The sequence below is a fragment of the Cervus elaphus genome, chromosome 19, assembly GCF_910594005.1.
Source record: "Cervus elaphus chromosome 19, mCerEla1.1, whole genome shotgun sequence".
Classification (NCBI taxonomy): Eukaryota; Metazoa; Chordata; class Mammalia; order Artiodactyla; family Cervidae; genus Cervus; species Cervus elaphus.
Window position 1 is genome coordinate 23,194,813 of NC_057833.1, and position 21,384 is coordinate 23,216,196.

The 21,384-nt window shown below is 36.5% G+C and overlaps 1 protein-coding gene across 2 annotated transcripts in view; it reads left to right on the forward strand.

Moving 5' to 3' along the window:
• Positions 1-21,384, forward strand: part of PRKCI (protein kinase C iota) — a 69,746-nt gene that overhangs the window by 24,419 nt on the left and 23,943 nt on the right. For both annotated transcript variants that reach the window (XM_043874080.1, XM_043874081.1), the window contains exons 3-8: positions 8,008-8,097; positions 9,606-9,656; positions 13,529-13,614; positions 14,987-15,127; positions 19,304-19,358; positions 20,374-20,432. In XM_043874080.1, the coding sequence (XP_043730015.1) occupies positions 8,008-8,097; positions 9,606-9,656; positions 13,529-13,614; positions 14,987-15,127; positions 19,304-19,358; positions 20,374-20,432 (482 nt within the window). The remainder of the gene's footprint in view (positions 1-8,007; positions 8,098-9,605; positions 9,657-13,528; positions 13,615-14,986; positions 15,128-19,303; positions 19,359-20,373; positions 20,433-21,384) is intronic.

The following is a 21,384-nucleotide window of genomic DNA, read 5'->3' on the forward strand; positions in this document are numbered from 1 at the left end:
GCACCAGGGCTCCCAGACATGCGCTGGGCTCTGGGAGCGTGTGTCCTTCTTGTTGGCATCCCCATCTCCGATTGCACTGTCTTCCTTCCCTCTGTGGGAGTCAGCTACTCTCATAGCATAAGTTTGTAGTCTAAACTGTTTTCTTACTCCTATCCAGCCATCTCAGAGCAACCACTAATCTGTCATTATTCTATATATATGTATATATATATGACGAAGTATAGTGCTTTTATGTGCTTTTGTTGTTTTTTTTTTTTTCAGTTCTACCACTTTATTGCTCCCAACCCATCTCCCTCCACCCTTGTGCACACATGCTCAGTCATGTAACCCCATGGACTGCAGCCCGCCAGGCTCCTCTGTCCATGGACTTTTCCAGGCAAGAATACTGGAGTGGGTTGCCATTTCCTTCTCCGTGCTTTTGTTTTTTAATTTAATTTTTCTTGACCAGGCTGCACACTTTGATCTTGGTTTCCTGACCAAGCGTTGAACCTGGCCCCCACCCTCTCAACCCCCCACCCCCGGCAGTGAAAGTTCTGAGCCTTAACTACTGGACTGCCAGGGAATTCCCTTCATAGGCTTTTAAATTCGTTTCAGTGGTATTATTCAGCATGTATTTTGAAACTCTCCTCCCCCACTTTTTTCCTAGGCCTTATGGCTTGAGGTCTATTCTAGTATATTCCTTTTTTTTTAAAATTGTGCCAAACTGTATATAATATAAAATTTTGCCATTTGACCTTTTTAAAGTGTACGGTTCAGTGACATTCAAGCACATTCAGAATGTCATGCAACCATCCTCACTACTCACTTCCAGAACCTTTTAATCATCTCAAACAAAAACTCTATACCCATCAAGCAATAACTCTCCTCCAGTTCCTGGTAATAACTTCTCTTATACTTCCTCTCTCTATGAATTTGCCTTTCTGTCTCAATAAATTTCTGTATGAATTTGCCTCTAGGTCACCTTTGTTTTTGAAAGATAATTTTGCTGGGTAAACTGTAGGTTGATAATTTTTTTTTCCACTCAGTACACTGTTTTTGTACTGCTTGCATTTCTGATGCAGAATCTGCTGTTATCTTTACCTATGTTTCTCTGTATGTAATGTGTCTCTTTGACTGCTTTTAAGATTTTTCTCTTTATTGCTGGATGAAGCAATTTGATAATTATAGGCCTTAGTTTAGTTTCCTTCATGTTTCTTGTCTTGTATACATTTTGTCTAGTTATCTACTTGGATCCATGGATTTATAGTTTTCATCAAATTTGGAAAAATTTTGGCCAGATTCCTCTTTGAGGGACTCCAGTTACATATATAATAGGCTTTTTCAACTTGTCATAAAGCTCAGTGATGCTCTGTTCTTTTTTTTTTCCTTTTTCAATCTTTTTTTCTGCATTTCATTTTGTATAGTTCTATTGCTGTGTTTTCACATTATTAGTCTTTTCTCCTGTGACACCTAATCTGCCACTTATTCCCTCTAGAGCATATTTCATTTCAGACATTGTAGCATTATTTCTAGACCTTAAATTTGGGTTTTTTAAAAATATCTTCCATGTGTACTTATCATGCTCCCTACCCTTTGCTTCAGAACCTTTTAAATATAATAAGTTTTAATGTCCTTGTCTTCAAATTCTTTTACTGGTGTCAGTTGGGGGTCACTTTCAATTGATCTTTCTCCTGTTATGGGTCATATTTTCCTGCTTCTTCACATGTGTGGTTTTAGTTTATCAGATTCTGGACATTGTGACTTTGCCTTATGGGATGTTGAATATGTTTGTGTTTGTATGAAAGTTTCTGATCTTTGTTCTGGGCTGCATTTAAGTTACTTGGAGATAGCTGATCCTTCATTGCTTGATTTCCAATATCTTGAACCACTTTTTTTGTCATTAATTTTGTCTAATTTTTCTTTTGTTTTAGGTGGAGAGCTAAATCCAGTTCTTGTTAGTTTATCTTCTCCAGAAGTGGAAGTTGAGGGTGTGTAGCTTGATAGAATAGTATATACTTCTGGAACCACTGATTTCCACCTCCCAGAAAAAGGAAGCAAGAAACCAGAAATCTATTAATATCTGTGACTGGGCCTAGTAGTGAAAGGATGACCACCTAAATACCATAGTGTTCTTGGAAAATTTTTGCAAGTCTATATTTTATGCAGTGTAGCCATTTAGAGTAGGGAGTGCGGTGACTTTCATAAGTGGCATACAGTGTCTTGAACCCAGTATTCAGAAGTGAGGGGTGAAGGGGAGAGCAGTAACCTCTTGGTGGGAACAGAAAGGGAATTTGTAAATATATGGCAGGCTCCAAGATCAAGGAAAGTATGGTGGTGCTATCTCAGGCAAATATTAAAGGTTGCCAACTTTGGTTTTAGGCTGTGTTGGTTCTTTCAGATGTGTGGCACTGAATTCAGCCATATGGTAAAATATCTAATATAGCTGGTGTTATATCCCTGTGTTGTGTTATATACCACATGAAGTTATCTCATAAATAATTGAATCTTGCATATTTACCAAACAGTTTGATAAACTGTCTCTCATGTCTTTGTTTTTATAGGTGAAAAGGAAATGTAGATGCACTGATAAAAGAGCAGGCCTGCTGACTAAATATAGATTTTATTACACTGAAATTCATTAAGTTGAGCTGATCTCACTCTAGGTGTTTGCCTGTTTTAGGATATGAATTTGGACTTTAGTAACTGAGTGGGCCTTGGAAAACAGCTTTCTGTCTCATCTTTGTTTCCTGATGACTACACATGGAATGTTTTACTTCTGAGTAAATGCTTTACATGTCCTGCTTTATCAGGCATTAAGCAACTGGCCTGAAGAGGTAATACTTGAACCAACAACATTCAATCCAATAAAAACAAAATAGATTTGAGTATACACAGTGTCAGTGATTAACTCTTACTTTCACACTTGCTTGTGGTTATTAAAAAGCATCCATCCCTCTGTACATACTGAAAACAGGTACTTGATCTGGCTTAGGTTTCAACCAACAGCAAGCAGATACTGGCGTAGCAAGAAAACTGTCTAGCAGAAGGGAAAGACTGGCTTTTAAAAATATGATTATTTTACCTTTAAAAATGATTAATTCCACTCATGGCTTTTAATCAAGGTGCATTAATAAAAGCCACACCTATAATGAACTAAGCATTCTATGAGTCACTTGTAATATAAGATCCTTAGTTTTCCCATTATCCTTGCAGTACAGGTAATAGCCTTTGTTTTAACATAGGAGAAAATGAAAGCTCAAAGAAGTTAACTTTGCTGAAATCACATAAGAGTGATGGGATTTGGAGCCTGGGAGAGAACCTGTGTGTGAAGCACTGTAGGACATCTCTTTGGGAGATTTTTGATGCTTTTTAAAGGCCTTTCATAAGAACTCAGGCATTTCCTAAGAACATAATTTATTGTGTATGATTTATCTGTATTATATATAGATATGTATATCTATATATTTATCTCAGTTCCCTTACCTGGAAAATTAGAAATGAAGCATTAATTGTGTTTCAGATTCATTCTGTTTCTAGAATTCTTTGACTATTTCATTATTTGGAATTAATTTAGTCAACTGGTTTGTTTTTCATTTTTTTAAAACTGGCTTATTTGTCTAACTGGAAGAATAATTTGCATGCTTACTGAAATGTGAAATTTTCTTTCTTTTATGTTGCTTTTCTATTTTTTAAACTTTGACCTGCACTTAAATATACTTTTGTTGAAGCAAGTTATTTTTTTTAAACCTATATCTAAAAATGGAATATAATTATGACTTTCACTTTCATGTGTACGGCAAATTAGGAGAAATTTGAATAACTGAGAAAGTGAGTCTGTATAAAAGAATTACTTTAGTTCTTTGAGACAAGTGAAAACAAACTTTGTTTTTGGACTGGAATATTAACTTGTTATTGGACTCACTTTTATTAAAATGCTACACTAAATTTTTTAAAACAGCTTTATTGAGAAATAATTTATCACTTAAAATGTACAATTCAGTGTTTTTTACTATATTTGTGCAAAAACTTGCGCAGCCATCACCACAGTCAATTTTATAACATTTTCATCACTCAAATAAGAAACTCCATGCTCATGAGCAGTTACTATCTTCCCCAACCTCCTTCCTCTAGAGTTCCCAGACCTAGATAACCACTAATCTACTTCTTGTTTCTACAGATTTGCCTAATCTAGACATGATATATAAAGTATCAATACTTTATCCTTTTTTAATGACTGATTAATAGTTCATTGTATGGATACCACATTTTATTTATCTATTCATCAGTTGGTCGACATTTGGGTTATTTCCATTCTTTGGCTATTATGAGTAATGCTGCTATTAATATTTGGTTACAACTTTTTGTGTGGACATATGTTTTCATATCTCTTGGATACATATCTAGGAGTGGAATTTCTGTGTCATATGGTAACTGTGTTCAAGTTTTTGAGGAACTATCAAGACTATTTTCCAAAGCAGCCGTACCATTTTACATTCCTACCAGCAGTGGATGAGGATTCCAGTTTCTCTGCATCCTCACCAGCACAGATGAACCTTGAAAACATTCTAAGCAAACATATCTAGACATAAAAGACCACATATTTTGTGATTCCACTGATATGAAATGTCCAGAGAAGGCAAAACTATAGAGACTGAAAGTAATCAATCACTGGTTGCCTAGGTCTGACAGTTAGAGGAGAGACTGGGGGGAAATGGGCAGTGATTACTATTTAATTGGAAGTGGGTTTTTTTGAGGTGAGGTTAGGGTTAGTGTTATGATTATTTGGATATTTTATAGTGAGTTTTTGTCAGTTTTTATGGGTTTATAATGGTATTATGAATATATTAAGAAAATTTTATCTAGAATTGTAGAGATTTGCTCAGAATGATATGGTGGAGGAGAATAAGTTAGTGAGTATTGTAGGTGGAACAGGATTTTGTAGTATGTTTGAAAATTTCCAAACTAAAAAGTTAAAAGAAGAGTTGGTAAGCCAGGAGAATGGTGTTTTAGAAACCCAGACACAGAGTTTCTATAATAATCAGTGAATAACTTCGTTAGATGGTATAGAGAGGTCAACAAGAGTAAAGACAAAACATGCCATTGATTTCTGCAGCTGCTTTAATGACCTTAGATATAGCTGTTTTAGTAGTGTTTGGACTAAAACCCGATGGCAAAATTGGGAGAAATGCTTGGAAGATAGGAACATAGAGAAAGCAGGGTGGGTCATTCTTGATCATAAGAAAAGTTATTACTACTAAATCTAAAAGATTATAAACCTATAATTTAAAAAAAATAAGAGTATGAAGTCAAAATTCAAAGGCCCTGCCCCCCTTCTGCTGCTTCTCACTCACCGCTTCCAGCTTAGCTTGCAGTTTTCTCTGGAAACTACACTGTGGCTACAGAATGAATGGCAGCCTGGGCGGGAGAGAGATTTTTGAGGGGGAGACTCAAACTTGCCTTTGGCTGAGAAGAGCTAGTGGAAGGAAAGAAAAAATAACAGTGAAACTGGGGACGACTAGTGGAATAACTCCTAGAAAAGATAAAAGGAAGGAGGGATTCAGTGGCCAAGTTGGAGAAAAGAACAGGGGCACTTGTTTCTTTGAGTCAGAAGGAAAGGAGATCACTTCACTTTTGTCTTTCAAGTAGTAGACCGGTCCCTGCTGTGAGTGACTGAGGTTTGGACAGGGTTGATGGCATCTCTTGGTGTAACCACAGGAATGAGCAAAAGAATGGCAGCATGCAGGACTCAGGTCAGGCCCCATCTATATTCAAAATGACTTTTTCATTGAGGAATGCCATGATGCAGGGGATGTGCCATCTCATGGATTCCCGAGGATGACTCAGTTCATTGGCTGGTTGACTAAGGGAGCTGTTTCTTCCTTCCCCTCTCTGTGTCTTAAGTTTACTAAACTGTGCATTTACATTTAAAAGCCAGCTTTTTCACTCTTCTCTTTCACTTTTATTAAGAGGCTCTTTAGTTCCTCTTCCCTTTCTGCCATAAGGGTGGTGTCATCTGCATATCTGAGGTTATTGATATTACTCCCAGCAGTCTTGATTCCAGCTTGTAATTCATTATGAATGATGATTCAGCATTATGCGTGATGTACTCTGCATATAAGTTAAATAAGCAGAGTGACCACATAAGCCTTGACATACTCCTTTCCCAATCCAGAACGAGTACGTTGTTCCATGTTCGGTTCTAACTGTTGCTTCTTGACCTGCCTACAGATTCCTCAGGAGGCAGGTAAGGTGGTCTTGTATTACCATCTCTTTCAGAATTTTCCACAGTTTGCTGTGACCCACACAGTCAGAGGCTTTGGCGTAGTCAATAAAGCAGAGGTAGATGTTTTTCTGGAACTCTCTTGCTTTTTCGATGATCCAACAGATGTTGGCAATTTGATCTCTGGTTCCTCTGCCTTTTCTAAATCCAGCTTGAGCATCTGGAAGTTCATGGTTCATGTACTGTTGAAGCCTGGCTTGGAGAATTTTCAGCATTACTCTGCTAGCGTGTGAGATGAGTGCAATTGTGTGGTAGTTTGAACATTAAATGGCACTGCCTTTCTTTGGGATTGGAATGAAAACTGACTTTTTCCAGTCCTGTGGCCACTGCTGAGTTTTCCAAATTTGCTGGCATATTGAGTGCAGCACTTTTAACAGCATTATCTTTTAGGATTTGAAATAGCTCAGCTGGAATTGCATCACTTCCACTAGCTTTGTTTGTGGTGATGCTCCCTAAGGCCCACTTGACTTCACATTCCAGGATGTCTGGCTGTAGGTGATTGATAACACCAGTGAAAAAACTGGCTTAAAACTCAGCATTCAGAAAACAAAGATCATGGCATCCAGTCCCATCACTTCATGGCAAATAGATGGGGAAACAATGGAAACAGTGACAGACTATTTTTTTTTGGTTCCCAAAATCACTGCAGATGGTGACTGCAGCCATGAAATTAAAAGACGCTTGCTCCTTGGAAGAAAAGCTATGACAAACCTAGACAGTATATTAAACAGAGACATTACTTTGCTGACAAATGTCCATCTAGTCAAACCTGTGGTTTTTCCAGTAGTCATATATGGATGTGAGAGTTAGACCATAAAGAAAGCTGAGCGCCGAAGAATTGATGCTTTTCAACTGTGGTGTTGGGGAAGACTCTTGAGAGTCCCTTGGACCTCAAGAAGATGAAACCAGTCAATCCTGAAGGATATCAGTCCTGAATATTCACTGGAAGGACTGATGTTAAAGCTGAAACTCCAGTACTTTGGCCACCTTATGCGAAGAACTGACTCATTGGAAAAAAAAAAAAATAGTGCTAGAAAAGATTGAAAGCAGGAGGAGAAGGGGACGACAGAGGATGAGATGTTGGATGGCATCATCAACTCAATGGACATGAATTTGAGCAAGCTCCGGGAGTTGGTGAATGACAGAGAAGCCTGGCGTGCTGCAGTCCATGAGATCACAAAGAGTTGGACACACCTGAGCGACTGAACTGAACTGACATTTAAAAGCAATCAAGCAGGAACGCTCTTCAGTCCAGAGTGCTTTAGTAGCTGTTCTTCCTTTCTGTGAGCCTCTTGAGAAGGCTCTCAGGTGAACGATAAATTTGACAAAATGATTACAGACCTCATGCATTGATAAAGTCATTTTCACTTCCTCTTTTAAAGAAACAAGTAAATTATCCCTGGCCATTAATCATACTGCAGTGACAATCTAAAATGTGGTCAGGGTAGATTCGATTTGCTATATTTTGAATATAAACATCATTAAGAATTAAATGGTTATATATATATATAAAGTTTGTATCTATGAACCTCATTTAATATTTTGTAGAAATAGGAATGGAAGTTACATTACCTGCTTCAGAGAATAGAATTGTCTAAATAAATATCTAAACAGTTGTCCTTGTTAAATATTTCTCTGTGTGTATGTAATTGTTTCTCCTCAAGATTTTATATAGTAGAAATTATTTACTAATCACATTTAGAGAATTTAAAATATGAGCTTTACTTTTCCTTTTTATATTTTTTTAGGAGACCCATGTACAGTATCATCTCAGTTGGAGTTAGAAGAAGCCTTTAGGCTTTATGAGCTAAACAAGGATTCTGAACTGTTGATTCATGGTAAGGAGTAGTCATTTCTTACTCTTCCTATAATCTTGGGAAATTTCTTATTTGTGTGTGTCTTCCTGGATATTAAACTGTGATCATATCAGTGTTTCACAGCAAAGTTTTGGCATACAATTTAAGAATCGAGCGCCCAGCAGAACCTAAGTCGTCATCTTGCAGTTTTGTAATGTATTCAAATAATGATTTCCAGAAGTAAGATATCTTAAATGTTCTTTCTTTTGTTTAAGGATTAACCGTGAAACTATTTACGTAGTTATCATAAGCTTTAATGTGTTAAAGGTCAACAAGCCTCAGAGGTGGGCAGTGGTATAGAAAGAGAGACTGAAACTCAGCCACCACGCAACTGGTACACTGTAGAGCTGGGTTGTATATCCAGATATTTTCATCCCAAACCTGTTCTTTTCATTCTGCCATCCTGCCCCTCAAATTTTTTATGTCATGTAGAACCCACTTAATGTGATTAATATAACTGTAATACATTAGCAGTATTTCATGTAACATTTTTGGGAGCCTTAGGAGACCAAACCTAGGGAACTCTTTAAAACTTGAAACAAACACACATCTCCCTTCAGTGTAATGACTCATCTCATTACCTTGTTGTTATTCCCTTGAACTTTCCTTTGCAGTGTGTTTTCTTAAAAAACAATGGTTTGATTTTTGTCTCCGTTTGGAATTTGACATAGTGACTCCCAAGGTTTCATGCTCTAATTTATTGAGATCCTGGAAGAACTTTAGAAGTCATTCTTTGCTCGTCTCTTTCTAGAATAAAACTACAGTGGATGTGTAAAGAAATTATGGATCCATAGTCATGAACAGTTTAAGTGTTGTTGCTTTTTATGCTGTATCACAGATCTGTTTTCAGAAGTTAGCTTATATTTCAACTTTTAAAAATATTTCAGGAACTGTGCTTCCCATACTCTGTGCTTTAAACCATGTCCTTTTTGTAAGTCACAAAGAGTTGACAAGCTGTTCATAAATGTGCTGTTTCATTATATTCTCTTCATAAGAATGTTTTGAATTAGCATGTTTATGAATGTGTAGTTCCTTTGACAAAGCTTATGTTTTTGTATTTGGGTATAGTTTTCAAGTTTAGTATATCCATCTTTTAAAAACTATCATGGCTTATGTTTATATTTGAATACATCTTGTAATTTTAATTCTTCATCCTAGAAGATTTGTCACTACAATAAAGATTTAAGGAAATAGTTAATGATTTCTCTTATGACAAAAAAGTCAGTTGGTGATGTAATAGGGACAGGAATGAGTAATTTGAGCTTCTAATACATTGTTTATGGATGTTGCTTTCATATGAACTTCTTTCATTATAGCCTTGCTAAAATGGATCCCTTCCAAAAATCATACTGACCATATACTGAAATACCTTATGTCAAGAGAGGGTCAGGTTGACATTTCTATCAACTTATATGATTTTTTAATTTAAAATTCTGTATAATTTGTATGTTTTAAATGTGCTGTATTAATTTTAATTTGTGGTCTTTCAGTATTCCCTTGTGTACCAGAACGTCCTGGAATGCCCTGTCCAGGGGAAGATAGTAAGTGTTTATATACATCATACCTTTGAGTAGAATTATTTATAATAAAATGGCACAAGTGAATGAAATCAGGACTAGAACTTTTAATTCATTTGTTTTCTTCTTTTCCATTCTTAAGTCTAATTTAGATAGATTAGCACACTGCCTAAATTCTGTACTTTTGCTAGGTCAAAATCAGGCAATTAAAAAAAAAAGCAGATAGTTTTTAATTACAACTTACTGACAATTGTCTATTGTGCATTTGGAAGGAAAATTAAGTTCAGTATAAGTCATTTCTTTTTTTTTAATTTTGGAAATTTTCAAACCTTAGGAGAAGTTTAAAAAACATAAAAACATTGAAAACAAAGTTACCCATATATCCTTTACCTAGATTCACCAGTTATTAACACTTTCTATGTTTGCTTTCTCTCTGTATCTGTGCACACATATACATACATGTATATACACGGCAAACACTTATTTTTATTTTTTTGCTGTATCATTTTAGAGGAAGTAGTTGACATGGCACTTTACCTCTAAATACTCTATCATGAATCCTCAGGGACTATTATGGGACTTTCTTTTGGATGTCTAATCCACTGGTTAACATTAATGAGATGAGCTGAAAGAGTCAGATAACTATTCAGTCTGATGGAATTTGAAAATGCAAACTTATGTATCAGTTCAGTTCAGTTCAGTTGCTCAGTCGTGTCCGACTCTTTGCGACCCCATGGACTGCAGCACACTAGGCCTCCCTGTCCATCATCAACTCCTGGAGTCTACCCAAACTCATGTCCATTGAGTCAGTGATGCCATCCAACCATCTCATCCTCTGTTGTCCCCTTCTCCTCCTGCCTTCAATCTTTCCCAACATCAGGGTCTTTTCAAATGAGTCAGCTCTTCACATCAGATGGCCAAAATACTGGAGTTTCAGCTTCAACATCAGTCCTTCCAATGAACACCCAGGACCGATTTCCCTTAGGATGGACTGGTTGGATCTCCTTGCAGTCCAAGGGACTCTCAAGAGTCTTCTCCAACACCACAGTTCAAAAGCATCAATTCTTTGGCACTCAGTTCTTTATAGTCCAACTCTCACATCCATACATGACCACTGGAAAAACCATAGCTTTGACTAGACGGACCTTTGTTGACAAAGTAATGTCTCTGCTTTTTAATATGCTGTCTAGATTGGTCATAACTTTTCTTCCAAGGAGTAAGTGTCTTTTAATTTCATGGCTGCAGTCACCATCTGCAGTGGTTTTAATCACGTTATTATTTTTGATATATGGTATAATTTATAGGTTATAGATATTAAGGAACTCATATTTATTTGTGGTTTCTGCAAATATCCATGACTTTAGAAGGAATAGTGGTATATGTTTTGTTTTCTATTAAGTGAAATAGCTCTAAACTGTTAATTGTAACTCTTCATACAACTTGGTAAAAAGGAAAAATGAAAGAACTAGGTGTTTCTATATAGAGTTGGGGCTGTGTACTTTATAAACTGGAGAAGGAAATGGCAACCCATTCCAGCATACTTGCCTGGAAAACCCCATGGACAGAGGAGCCTGGTGGGCTACAGTCCATGGGGTCGCAAAGAGTCGCACACGACGTAGTGACTGAATGACAATAACAACTTTATAGGAAGGTGGGGAAATATAAGGAGTAGGTAGGGCTCTGAAGGAATAGTGAAACATTTAGGTTTGGATTCAGCTAGGAGTATTTCACTGGATTTCCAGTGGCAGAAGGGTTACAGCCAACATGGGCTGCCTTCACAGAGGTGTTGGAAAAGCAGCTCTCCTCTCTTTGTCCAGGTGAGAGTTTTGAAAGTCTTGTCATTGTAGCAAGTCTTGCTTGCATGACCCCATGTCCAAATCTATTATGAGTCTGTAGTACACTTCCCAGATAAAATGTCATTTCCTAGCTTTTCATTGTATTTCATGCTCACATTCCCACTTTAAAATTTGCTGGTGGAGATTTTGATATACTCCTCCTTGATATAATTAATATTACTAAATTTGAGCATGAAGGAAAATTGATTACCATTAAGGTGATCTCCTGGCTCTTTTAATTCCTAGACAACATTAACATGTTTAAACTTGAGATATATCAAGTTGTAGTTCATGAAAGTTTCTTAAACTAAGAGCATCTTATTTAACAAACTATCTGCTTTGGTTATTCCTAACGAAATAAATAATTAAAAATAAAAGCATACATGTTTGAGGTTCTATATTAGGGTTTCCCTGGTGGCTCAGATGGTAGAGAATCTGCTTAGAATGTGGGAGACCCAGGTTTGATCCCTGGGTTGGGACGATCTACTGGAGAAGGAAATGGCAACCCACTCCAGTATTCTTGCCTGGAGAATTCCATGGACAAAGGAGCCTGGCAGGCTACAGTCCTTGGGGTCCCAAAGAGTCGGACATGACTAAGCATGACTAACACACACACACATTAGTGGCTCAGAGGTAAAGAATTTGCCTGCCAGTCCAGGAGACACAGGCGGTGAGGGTTCAATCCCTGGGTGGGGAAGATCCCCTGGAGGAGGATATGGCAGCCCGTCCAGTATTCTTACCTGGAATAAGAATACCCAATCCAGTATTCTTACCCGGAAAGTCCCACAGACAGAAGAGCTTGGTGGACAGCACACACATTATGCTGTCTCATGATTTCTATTTCAGAGCATTTTACCTGTTTTATTCTATATTAATTTTAAATAATAGACCCAGTGCTATATTTGCTTTAAAATGAGTTTAGAAAGCTAATGGACTCTCCACAGTATTTTCTATTACTGTGGAATGACTAAATAGGAAATACATGTAATAGTGATTGATTTAACCAAAATTACACTGGTGGAGTTGATTTGATCTCATGGAACCTCTTAGTTTGTTTAGGGAAAGTATTTAGAGGTACTATACTTTAAAATGAAGAAAACTAGCCATCACTGTCTTTAACAGAGTGATTGAATACCTAGTAGGAGTCAACAATCTCACATTTGTATATTTCTTGATGTGATACAGTAAGAAATACACATCGCCTCTGTGTTATTTTTGCCAAAACTATTTAATATCTGGGAAGTGTTACAAATCCATATTAGATTTGAGTCGTTAGGAAACAGACAAATCCAGAGTGTAGGACTTAAGATAAAACAGCTGCCTAAACTTTTTCAACATCATAAAAAACAAACAATGAATGAGACAGAGTGACTATTTTAGCATATATTAAAGAGACAGAAAAGGTATAGTAACAAAATACAATGCCTAAATCTTGACTGGATCCTGGAGAGAAAAAGAAAACTGTGAAAGATACTTTTCAGACAAATGGGAAATTTGCATATGAACTGTATATTAGATGTTAACTGAATTAATGTTAACTTTCTAAGACACCATAATGGTATTGTGGTCAAATAGAATTAGGGGGAGTGTCTTTAATCTCAGGCAATGGATAGTTGGATATTTAAAGGTGAACTGTTACGATGTCTGCAATTTATTTTTAAATGATTCAGAAAAAAAGTGTGAAAAAAAAAAGAAAAAAGTGTGGGTGTAAATAGAGAAGAAAGCAAATGTGGCAAAGTGATTGTAATTGGTAAATGCAGTTGAAGATGGAGGCATTTATTGTTCTATTCTTTCAACTTCTCTGTGGGCTTACAATTTTTTCAAAATTAAAAGTTAGGGAAAAAATAAAAAACAGAAAAGCAGTAATAGTTTTTAAAAACATTTCTACTCCATGGGCTTTATTTTCATCTAATCTCTTGATGAATCTATTTTATTTTTTCACTTTCAGGTTTTTAATCAATATTTTTTTTGTAGTGATATCATAAAAAAATCATAGACTTTATTATAAAATGACTTATAATCACACTTGCTCTTTTTTAAAAACTTTTAATCTCTGTTTAGAATCCATTTACCGACGGGGTGCACGCCGCTGGAGAAAGCTTTACTGTGCAAATGGACACACTTTTCAAGCCAAGCGTTTCAACAGGGTAAACCTTAGTTTGCTGAATGTTGATAATTTGAGAAATCTGTTTTTTTCCTCTCTACTGTTATTCCCTTCTAAAGGAGTAAGTAAAGAGTTGCTCAGTCATGTCCGATTCTTTGCAACTCCATGGACTGTTGCCCACCAGGGTCCTCTGTCCATGGAATTCTCCAGGCAAGAACACTGGAGTGGGTTGCCATTCCCTTCTCCAGGGGATCTTCCCGACCCAGGAATCGGACCTGAGTCTCCTGTACCGCAGGCAGATTCTTTCGTGTCTGAATCACCAGTAGGGTGACTGTAATTCCTGTAATTCCTATAATTCCCAGTTTGCCTGGTGTAGTACATTTGCTATCTTGAAGTAATTTTTAATAGCATCTCTTGACTCTTAAAAATGTTCCAGATTGAATGGTTATATGATTACCATAGCTGTAAGAAAACTGGATATTTTGAATATAATTCAAGATAGCTATAAAATAAGTAAGGTTTAGTTTGCAAACCATTTACTATTGGGTTTTTTCCTTTTGTTTTCTCTGTTTTATAGAATGATCATTGCAGACACTTACCTAGTTTATACTCTGTACCATGCACTCTTCTGAATGCTTGACATGTGCTACTCCGCTCCGCTTAAGGGATCTTAAGTTCTGCAACACCCGTGCCCCCTGCAGTGGAAACACAGAGTCTTAACCACTGGACCACCAGGGGAGTCCCTATTTTCCATTTTAGAGATGAAGAAACTGAGGTGCAAAATAGTCAAATAACTTGCCCAAGATAACCCAGTTAGTAAGTGACAGAGCCAAGGTTTAAAAGCAGTCTCTCTCCAGAAGTCCATGTTTTTAACTACTCTTGACAACTACAAATATATGGATTCCATTTCCATTCTAACTGTGCTGAGTTCTCAGTTCATTAATGTAATAGAAGCCACCACCTGAGGTTCCCAAATTGCTATTCCCAGTCGCGCTGATATTTAAAAAGTTTTGAAGTGAAAAGTCACTTTAGATGTTGCTGCAGAAGACATGTTTGATCTCTGAACAGTCCGGAAGGCCTGTGTTTGCTTGAGAGTCCTTGCACAGGTTTTCTGCCATGTTTTTCAAGTTTAATTCAGTTTTCCTATTTTCATTACTCTGAACTTAATTATGTGAAGACTGAAAATCCGTGGACTTAGGAAACGTCATGGTTACAAATTTCAGTCTCTTTAAAACAAGTTCTGTTTTCTGTTTATTTCCCGTGACCATCACAGCTTTAAGTTGTGTATGATGAAGGAATTTGAGTTAGAGAAGAAGACTACTTATTTCTCTGTTCTATGAGCAAACTGTTGGGAAAGTTTATGATGTGCTTTTTGTTAATAAAAAAAAAAAATACTGTTGAATTACTCTCTCCAGCGTGCGCACTGCGCCATCTGCACTGACCGGATTTGGGGACTTGGACGTCAAGGATATAAGTGCATCAACTGCAAGCTCCTGGTGCATAAGAAGTGCCACAAGCTTGTCACCATTGAATGTGGGCGGCATTCTTTGCCACCGGTAAGACACCGTTGTCTAATTTTTCTTTCATAGAGCATTTTTGATAACTCTGCTAGCACAGAAGACTAAAACAGGGCAATGTTAAGGAATCAAAGCTCAACAGTGTTGTTACAGAATGTGACTAGGAGCACTTTAGGAGTCCAGTTAACATATTGTGAATTTGGAATTAGATTACGACAAATTTGTTTGTAGGATGTGGTTAACTTCTTTGTTTGACCTGCTGTAAAATCCTTTAGTCTAAATTAGAAGAATGTAAGGAGAATCATTTAAAAAGCTATATTTCTCTTCTTTTAGCTACTCTTCAGTCTAAGCTCCCGTTATTGTAGCATCTGTACTAAGCAGAGATCAGGTGAGAAAAGTCAGAGGCTTCCTGTTTGCTATGTGAAGTGTGAGATAATGGGAGAGCTTTTGCACTTAAAACTTTTATTTTTCACTTTCTATTTTAAATGTGAAATTAAAACGTGTTCGTCATAGAGAAAAAGAGAATAAAAATGAATAAAAAAAATTAAATAAATATCCTCCATTAAATCTACTATGTAAAGGTAATGGTCATTTGGTGTATATTCTTCCAGAACTATGCAAATTTATATGCATAAAGATTTAAAATCCTTCTATATTAAAAAATTTGTAAACATACATAAACCCTGATGGAGCAGTATAATGAACTTTCATATACCGATCATCCAGCTCCAGCAGTTACCACCTCATGACCAGTCTCTGCCCCTACCCATTTAGCCTGCCCTCATCCTATAGTATTTTGAAACAAATTCCTCTTTTTGCTCTGCATGTGCACTTCCTGGACTACTGGATTCTTCAGCCTGGATCTACCAGGGGGGTGTCAGCAGGCAGTGAAGTTGTCAAATATCCATCCAGCCAATGTTCAAAATTTTGGTTGTCACATAAATGTAATTTTGTTTTCATAATTTTCATTATGAGTCAGGATCTAAATTAAATTCATATTTACAATTAATTGATACATCTAAGATATTTTTAAATTTACTGATTCTTCCCTCTCTTTTTTCCTTACAGTTTAATTGTAGAAGAAATTGTGTTATCATTTAAAGTGTTTCAGAATCTTTCTCTTGCTTCTTCATGGTTATATTTAAAATGTTCTCCTGTCCTCTTTATTTTCTGTCTGTTACAGTTGAATATAAGAGGTTTGATTAGATTCTGATTTTTGGGTTTTTTGTGAGTTGTTTTGAGATTACTTCATAGAAGGTGGTGTGTTTATCCATCAGAAAGCATATAATGCTTTTATGTCTTGTTCTTTTACACACTTTTTAACAAAAATAAGACTTTATGTTTACTGTTTTCTAACCCATTTTTCTTGCTGAACAATATATTTTGTTTGTATTTCTATACCTATATCTTCATCATTTTCTGGCATAATTTTTTTTGTGTCTTTACCATAATTTATTCAACCTGTTCCCCATGATTGAACATTTGAGTTGTTTTCTAAATTTTCCTATAAGGAAAATCATAGTGAACTTCCTGGTAAATAAATCTTATTATTTCCTTAAGGATGCAGAAGTAGAATTACTGGATTAAAAGATGAGCATTTTTAAAAAGATCTGCATTTGTCTAAGTTATCTTTTAAACAGGGTTCCCCAGGCTCCTAATGCCTGACCTAATGCCTAATGATCTGAGGTGGAGCTGATGTAATATTAATAGAAATAAAGTGCACAATAAATGTAATGAGCTTGAATCATCCTGAAACCCTCACACGCTGGGCCTGTGAAAAAATTGTATTCCACAAAATCAGTCCCTGGTGCCAAAAAGGTTGGGGACCACTGTTTTAAAATGATTATAACATATTTATTCTTAGTACCTACTCTGGACATTGTGAAAGTAGGTTTTAACTGGTAGTTCATTGGTATTAGCATTATTTAGCAAGTTCATATAAGTTTACAAATGGGTTTACGGTTAGAGAGGTTGAAAGCCAATCTTAACAAGCAGCAGAAGGCCAGAAATTGTGAAAATAATTTATCCAGATTACTGATATATTCTTGAGTATTCTTAGTCAATGGAATGACTTGTGTAAGTTCATAAATGCAGAAGGCTTTAAAAGGGACAGGGTTAGTGATTATATTGATATTTTAGGATGTGTGCTAAACACATTGAAAATCCAATGGGCTTATTTTTAAGGCAACCTTAAAATTATAACTCTGTAACTAATGCTGCTTCTCAAGTTTACCCTCTCTTGCTCTTATTCATTCAATTTGGGTCCAGAATTGAATAAGTAACATTTTGGTTTGAATTAGCATTCACTCAATATGACAGCAAATTTGGAAAACTCAGTGACCACAGGACTGGAAAAGGTCAGTTTTCATTCCAATCCCTAAGAAAGGCAATCCCAAAGAATGCTCAAACTACCACACAATTGGACTCATCTCACACACTATTACAGTAATGCTCAAAATTCTCCAAGTCAGGCTTCAGCAATACGTGAACCGTGAACTTCCAGATGTTCAAGCTGGTTTTAGAAAAGGCAGAGGAACCAGAGATCAAATTGCCAACAACCACTGGATCATCGAAAAAGCAAGAGAGTTCCAGGAAAACATCTATTTCTGCTTTATTGACTATGCCAAAGCCTTTGACTGTATGGATCACAATAAACAGTGGAAAATTTTTCAAGAGATGGGAATACCAGACCACCTGACCTGCCTCTTGAGAAACCTGTATGCAGGTCAGGAAGCAACAGTTAGAAGTGGGCATGCAACAACAGACTGGTTCCAAATAGGAAAAGGAGTACGTTAAGGCTGTATATTGTCACCCTGCTTATTTAACTTATGTGCAGAGTACATCATGAGAAACGCTGGGCTGGAAGAAGCACAAGTTGGAATCAAGATTGCCGGGAGAAGTATCAATAACCTCAGATATGCAGATGACACCACCCTTATGGCAGAAAGTGAAGAGGAACTAAAAAGCCTCTTGATGACAGTGAAAGAGGAGAGTGAAAAAGTTGGCTTAAAGCTCAACATTCAGAAAACATCTGGTCCCATCACTTCATGGGAAATAGATGGGGAGACAGTGGAAACAGTGTCAGACTTTATTTTGGGGGGCTGCAAAATCACTGCAGATGGTGATTGCAGCCATGAAATTAAAAGACGCTTACTCCTTGGAAGGAAAGTTATGACCAACCTAGGTAGCATATTAAAAAGCAGAGACATTACTTTCCCAACAGAGGTCCATCTGGTCAAGGCTGTGGTTTTTCCAGTGGTCATGTATGGATGTGAGAGTTGGACTGTGAAGAAAGCTGAGTGCCGAAAAATTGATGGTTTTGAACTGTGGTGTTGGAGAAGACTCTCGAGAGTCCCTTGGACTGCAAGGAGATCCAACCAGTCCATCCTAAAGGACATCAGTCCTGGGTATTCATTGGAAGGAGTGATGCTGAAGCTGAAACTCCAATTCTTTGGCCACCTCATGTGAAGAGTTGACTCATTGGAAAAGACCCTTATGCTGGGAGGGATTGGGGGCAGGAGGAGAAGGGGATGACAGAGGATGAGATGGCTAGATGGCATCACCGACTCGATGGACATGGGTTTGAGTAAACTCCGGGAGCTGGTGATGGACAGGGAGGCCTGAGGTGCTGCGATTCATAGGGTTGCAAAGAGTCGGACACGACTGAGCAACTGAACTGAACTGAGCATTGTTCCTGAGGTGGTTGGCAGTTAGTTTCTTGACGGTGTTTCTTTTCCTTTTGTGGGTCACTGACTCCTTTGAAAATCTTCAGGAAAAAATGGGAAACCCATGAATCTTTACATATAATTTCAAGAGGTTCATTGACAGCGAAATAACTTTATATTAAGACTCCTTTTGCCAGATTAAAGTGAGTATATGAAGCTCAAAGGAGGAATAGATGGTGTAGAAGAGAAATAAATCAGAGTATATAGCAGTTTAGTTGGATGTCTAATTGATGGTCTGAAATTAATTTTGTTTTTTCTGCGATCTGTAAAATGTGACTAGCTTTACCTCATTCATAGGAATGTTGTATTGTTTCATTTAATAAAATTAAAAATAAATTGTATATAGTAATATAATCCTTACTAAGTTACATTTCAAATTTAAATTTTAATATGCTATGTCTCATCAAAATCATATTGTTTCTGGATTTATGGAAGTATTGATATTTAAAAAGAGTCCACTAAGGTACTGTGTCTTTGGAAATGATCGTAGGAACCAATGATGCCCATGGACCAGTCATCCATGCACTCGGACCATGCACAGACAGGTAAGAAGGATACTGGCACAAACCATTGCTCACTACTAAGTGTCACTTAAAGACTTCTTCATGTGAATCTTTCACCTCAATGTAAAGACATTTGTACTCTTCCCAAATAAAAGCTCAGCAACCATATTTTGGGGATTTAACATCAATCATAGTATTTAACATATATGTTTGGCATTTTAAAAAGACAACTATGTAAACTGCAACAAATGACTGTTTTCTTTAATTCAGATAAATTTCTTTTGAGACCTCTTTATATACCAAATCTTTTTTTCAATAATGAAGACATATTGATTTTGTGGACTGTTGACTCTATTCAAGTGACATTTTTAAATAAAACTCTGAGATGAAGAAATTATGTAAAAGATACAGAGATGCTGTATAGAAAATTCAAAAAAGATCATGTGAGTTCAAATGTCTAGTAGATACAAAACCTTCAGTATGTCTCTGAGAAATTTGGAGAGCAATTACATGGGACATGGCAGCCTGATCTGGGGTGAATCAAGAAAAAGGGGCTTTTTCTAGAAGGACAGAATGTGGCATCTTCTTCATGGAAGAAGCTAGTTACATGAAATGTGGGCTTTTTTGGCCCCAGCTGCTTTAAGGAATAGAAACCTAGACGCCAATCTAGTCCAAACTAGAGACCCTCCATCTCTTATGTCTCAGTCATACTAATATAATTCAATAGGGTTTATAAGGTTACCCTTTTAGAAGGAATTTGTAAAGAAGAAAAATATATTTTAAAATAGCAAAAGTGTTTGCTCAAATCAGTAGTGGCTATTGATTGGTTCGTTCTCTTTACCCTCGTTAGAGATTAGAATTTAACTGATATTTATGTATAATTTGTTATTAATAGGACAGATACTCAGTTTTAAATGATGAACAATTATTTTTTTATGAACAATTATTGAAAAATAAAAACTAAGAAAAATTAAATGAGAAAATTTTGTGTAACTTAGTTAATGTGTACTATGTTTTTCTTCTTTTTTTTTTTAAATGTTTGGGATTGGGTTTTTAGTAATTCCATATAATCCTGCAAGTCATGAGAGTTTGGACCAAGTTGGTGAAGAAAAGGAGGTAAGATAATTAGTCTTATGGTACATTATGGCATCAGCTTTTTAACAACACGTGACAGTTTAAAAACGTGACAGATTGACTTGCTTAAATTTTAGGTCATACTGGAAAAATACAGGGATGATTTTTAGTGATTCTAGAGTTTTATTCTGATTTAATTTGTTAATTAAATTACTAAAATCATTTAAATTAAATAGTCTGATGTGGTGGGATAACTTATTTCATTTTAAGGTAGCATAATGTAAAAATTACAATGTGCTTAAGAATGGTGTTTGAAAATACTTGGTAGTATTGTCTAAAATCTCGATCCTTCCATTTTACGGACTAATGGTTTATTTAAAGTATAAATAATTAAACATCTTAACTGCCCATCTTTTTTCTGACTGTTAAACAGTTTATCAGTTTTTTAAACAGTTTAATTTAAAATGTTGAATTAAAATGATAACCAATTTTTTAAAAAAAGCTTATGGTAAGATTTAGCATGCCTCACATGGTTTACTCCCACTTTGACTTCTGAGAAACAGCCTTTTTTAATCCTTTCTAGTTGTGTCCACAATGTGTTTATCGCTCTCTTTTTCAGGTTTTTCAGCCTTATATACTTCTGGCCGTGACAGGTTTAAACTAGTGCACTGTGTTGTGCTGTGCCGAGTCGCATCAGTTGTGTCCTGTCTTTGCGACCCTGTGAACTGTAGCCCACCTGGCTCCTCTGTCCTTGAGAGTCTCCAGGCAAGAATCCTGGAGTGGGGCGCCATGCCCCTCCTCCAGAGGATCTTCCCCAGCTAGGGATCAAACCCACGTCTCTTACATCTCCTGCATTGGCAGGCAAGTTCTTTACCACTAGCGCCCGGACTAGTATACTACCTCCTCCTTTTCTCTTTCCATTGTTTGATAAGTGTATTATGTTTTACTCTGGGTTACTACCCTTTTATTATGGAAAATGTCAAATATCAATAAA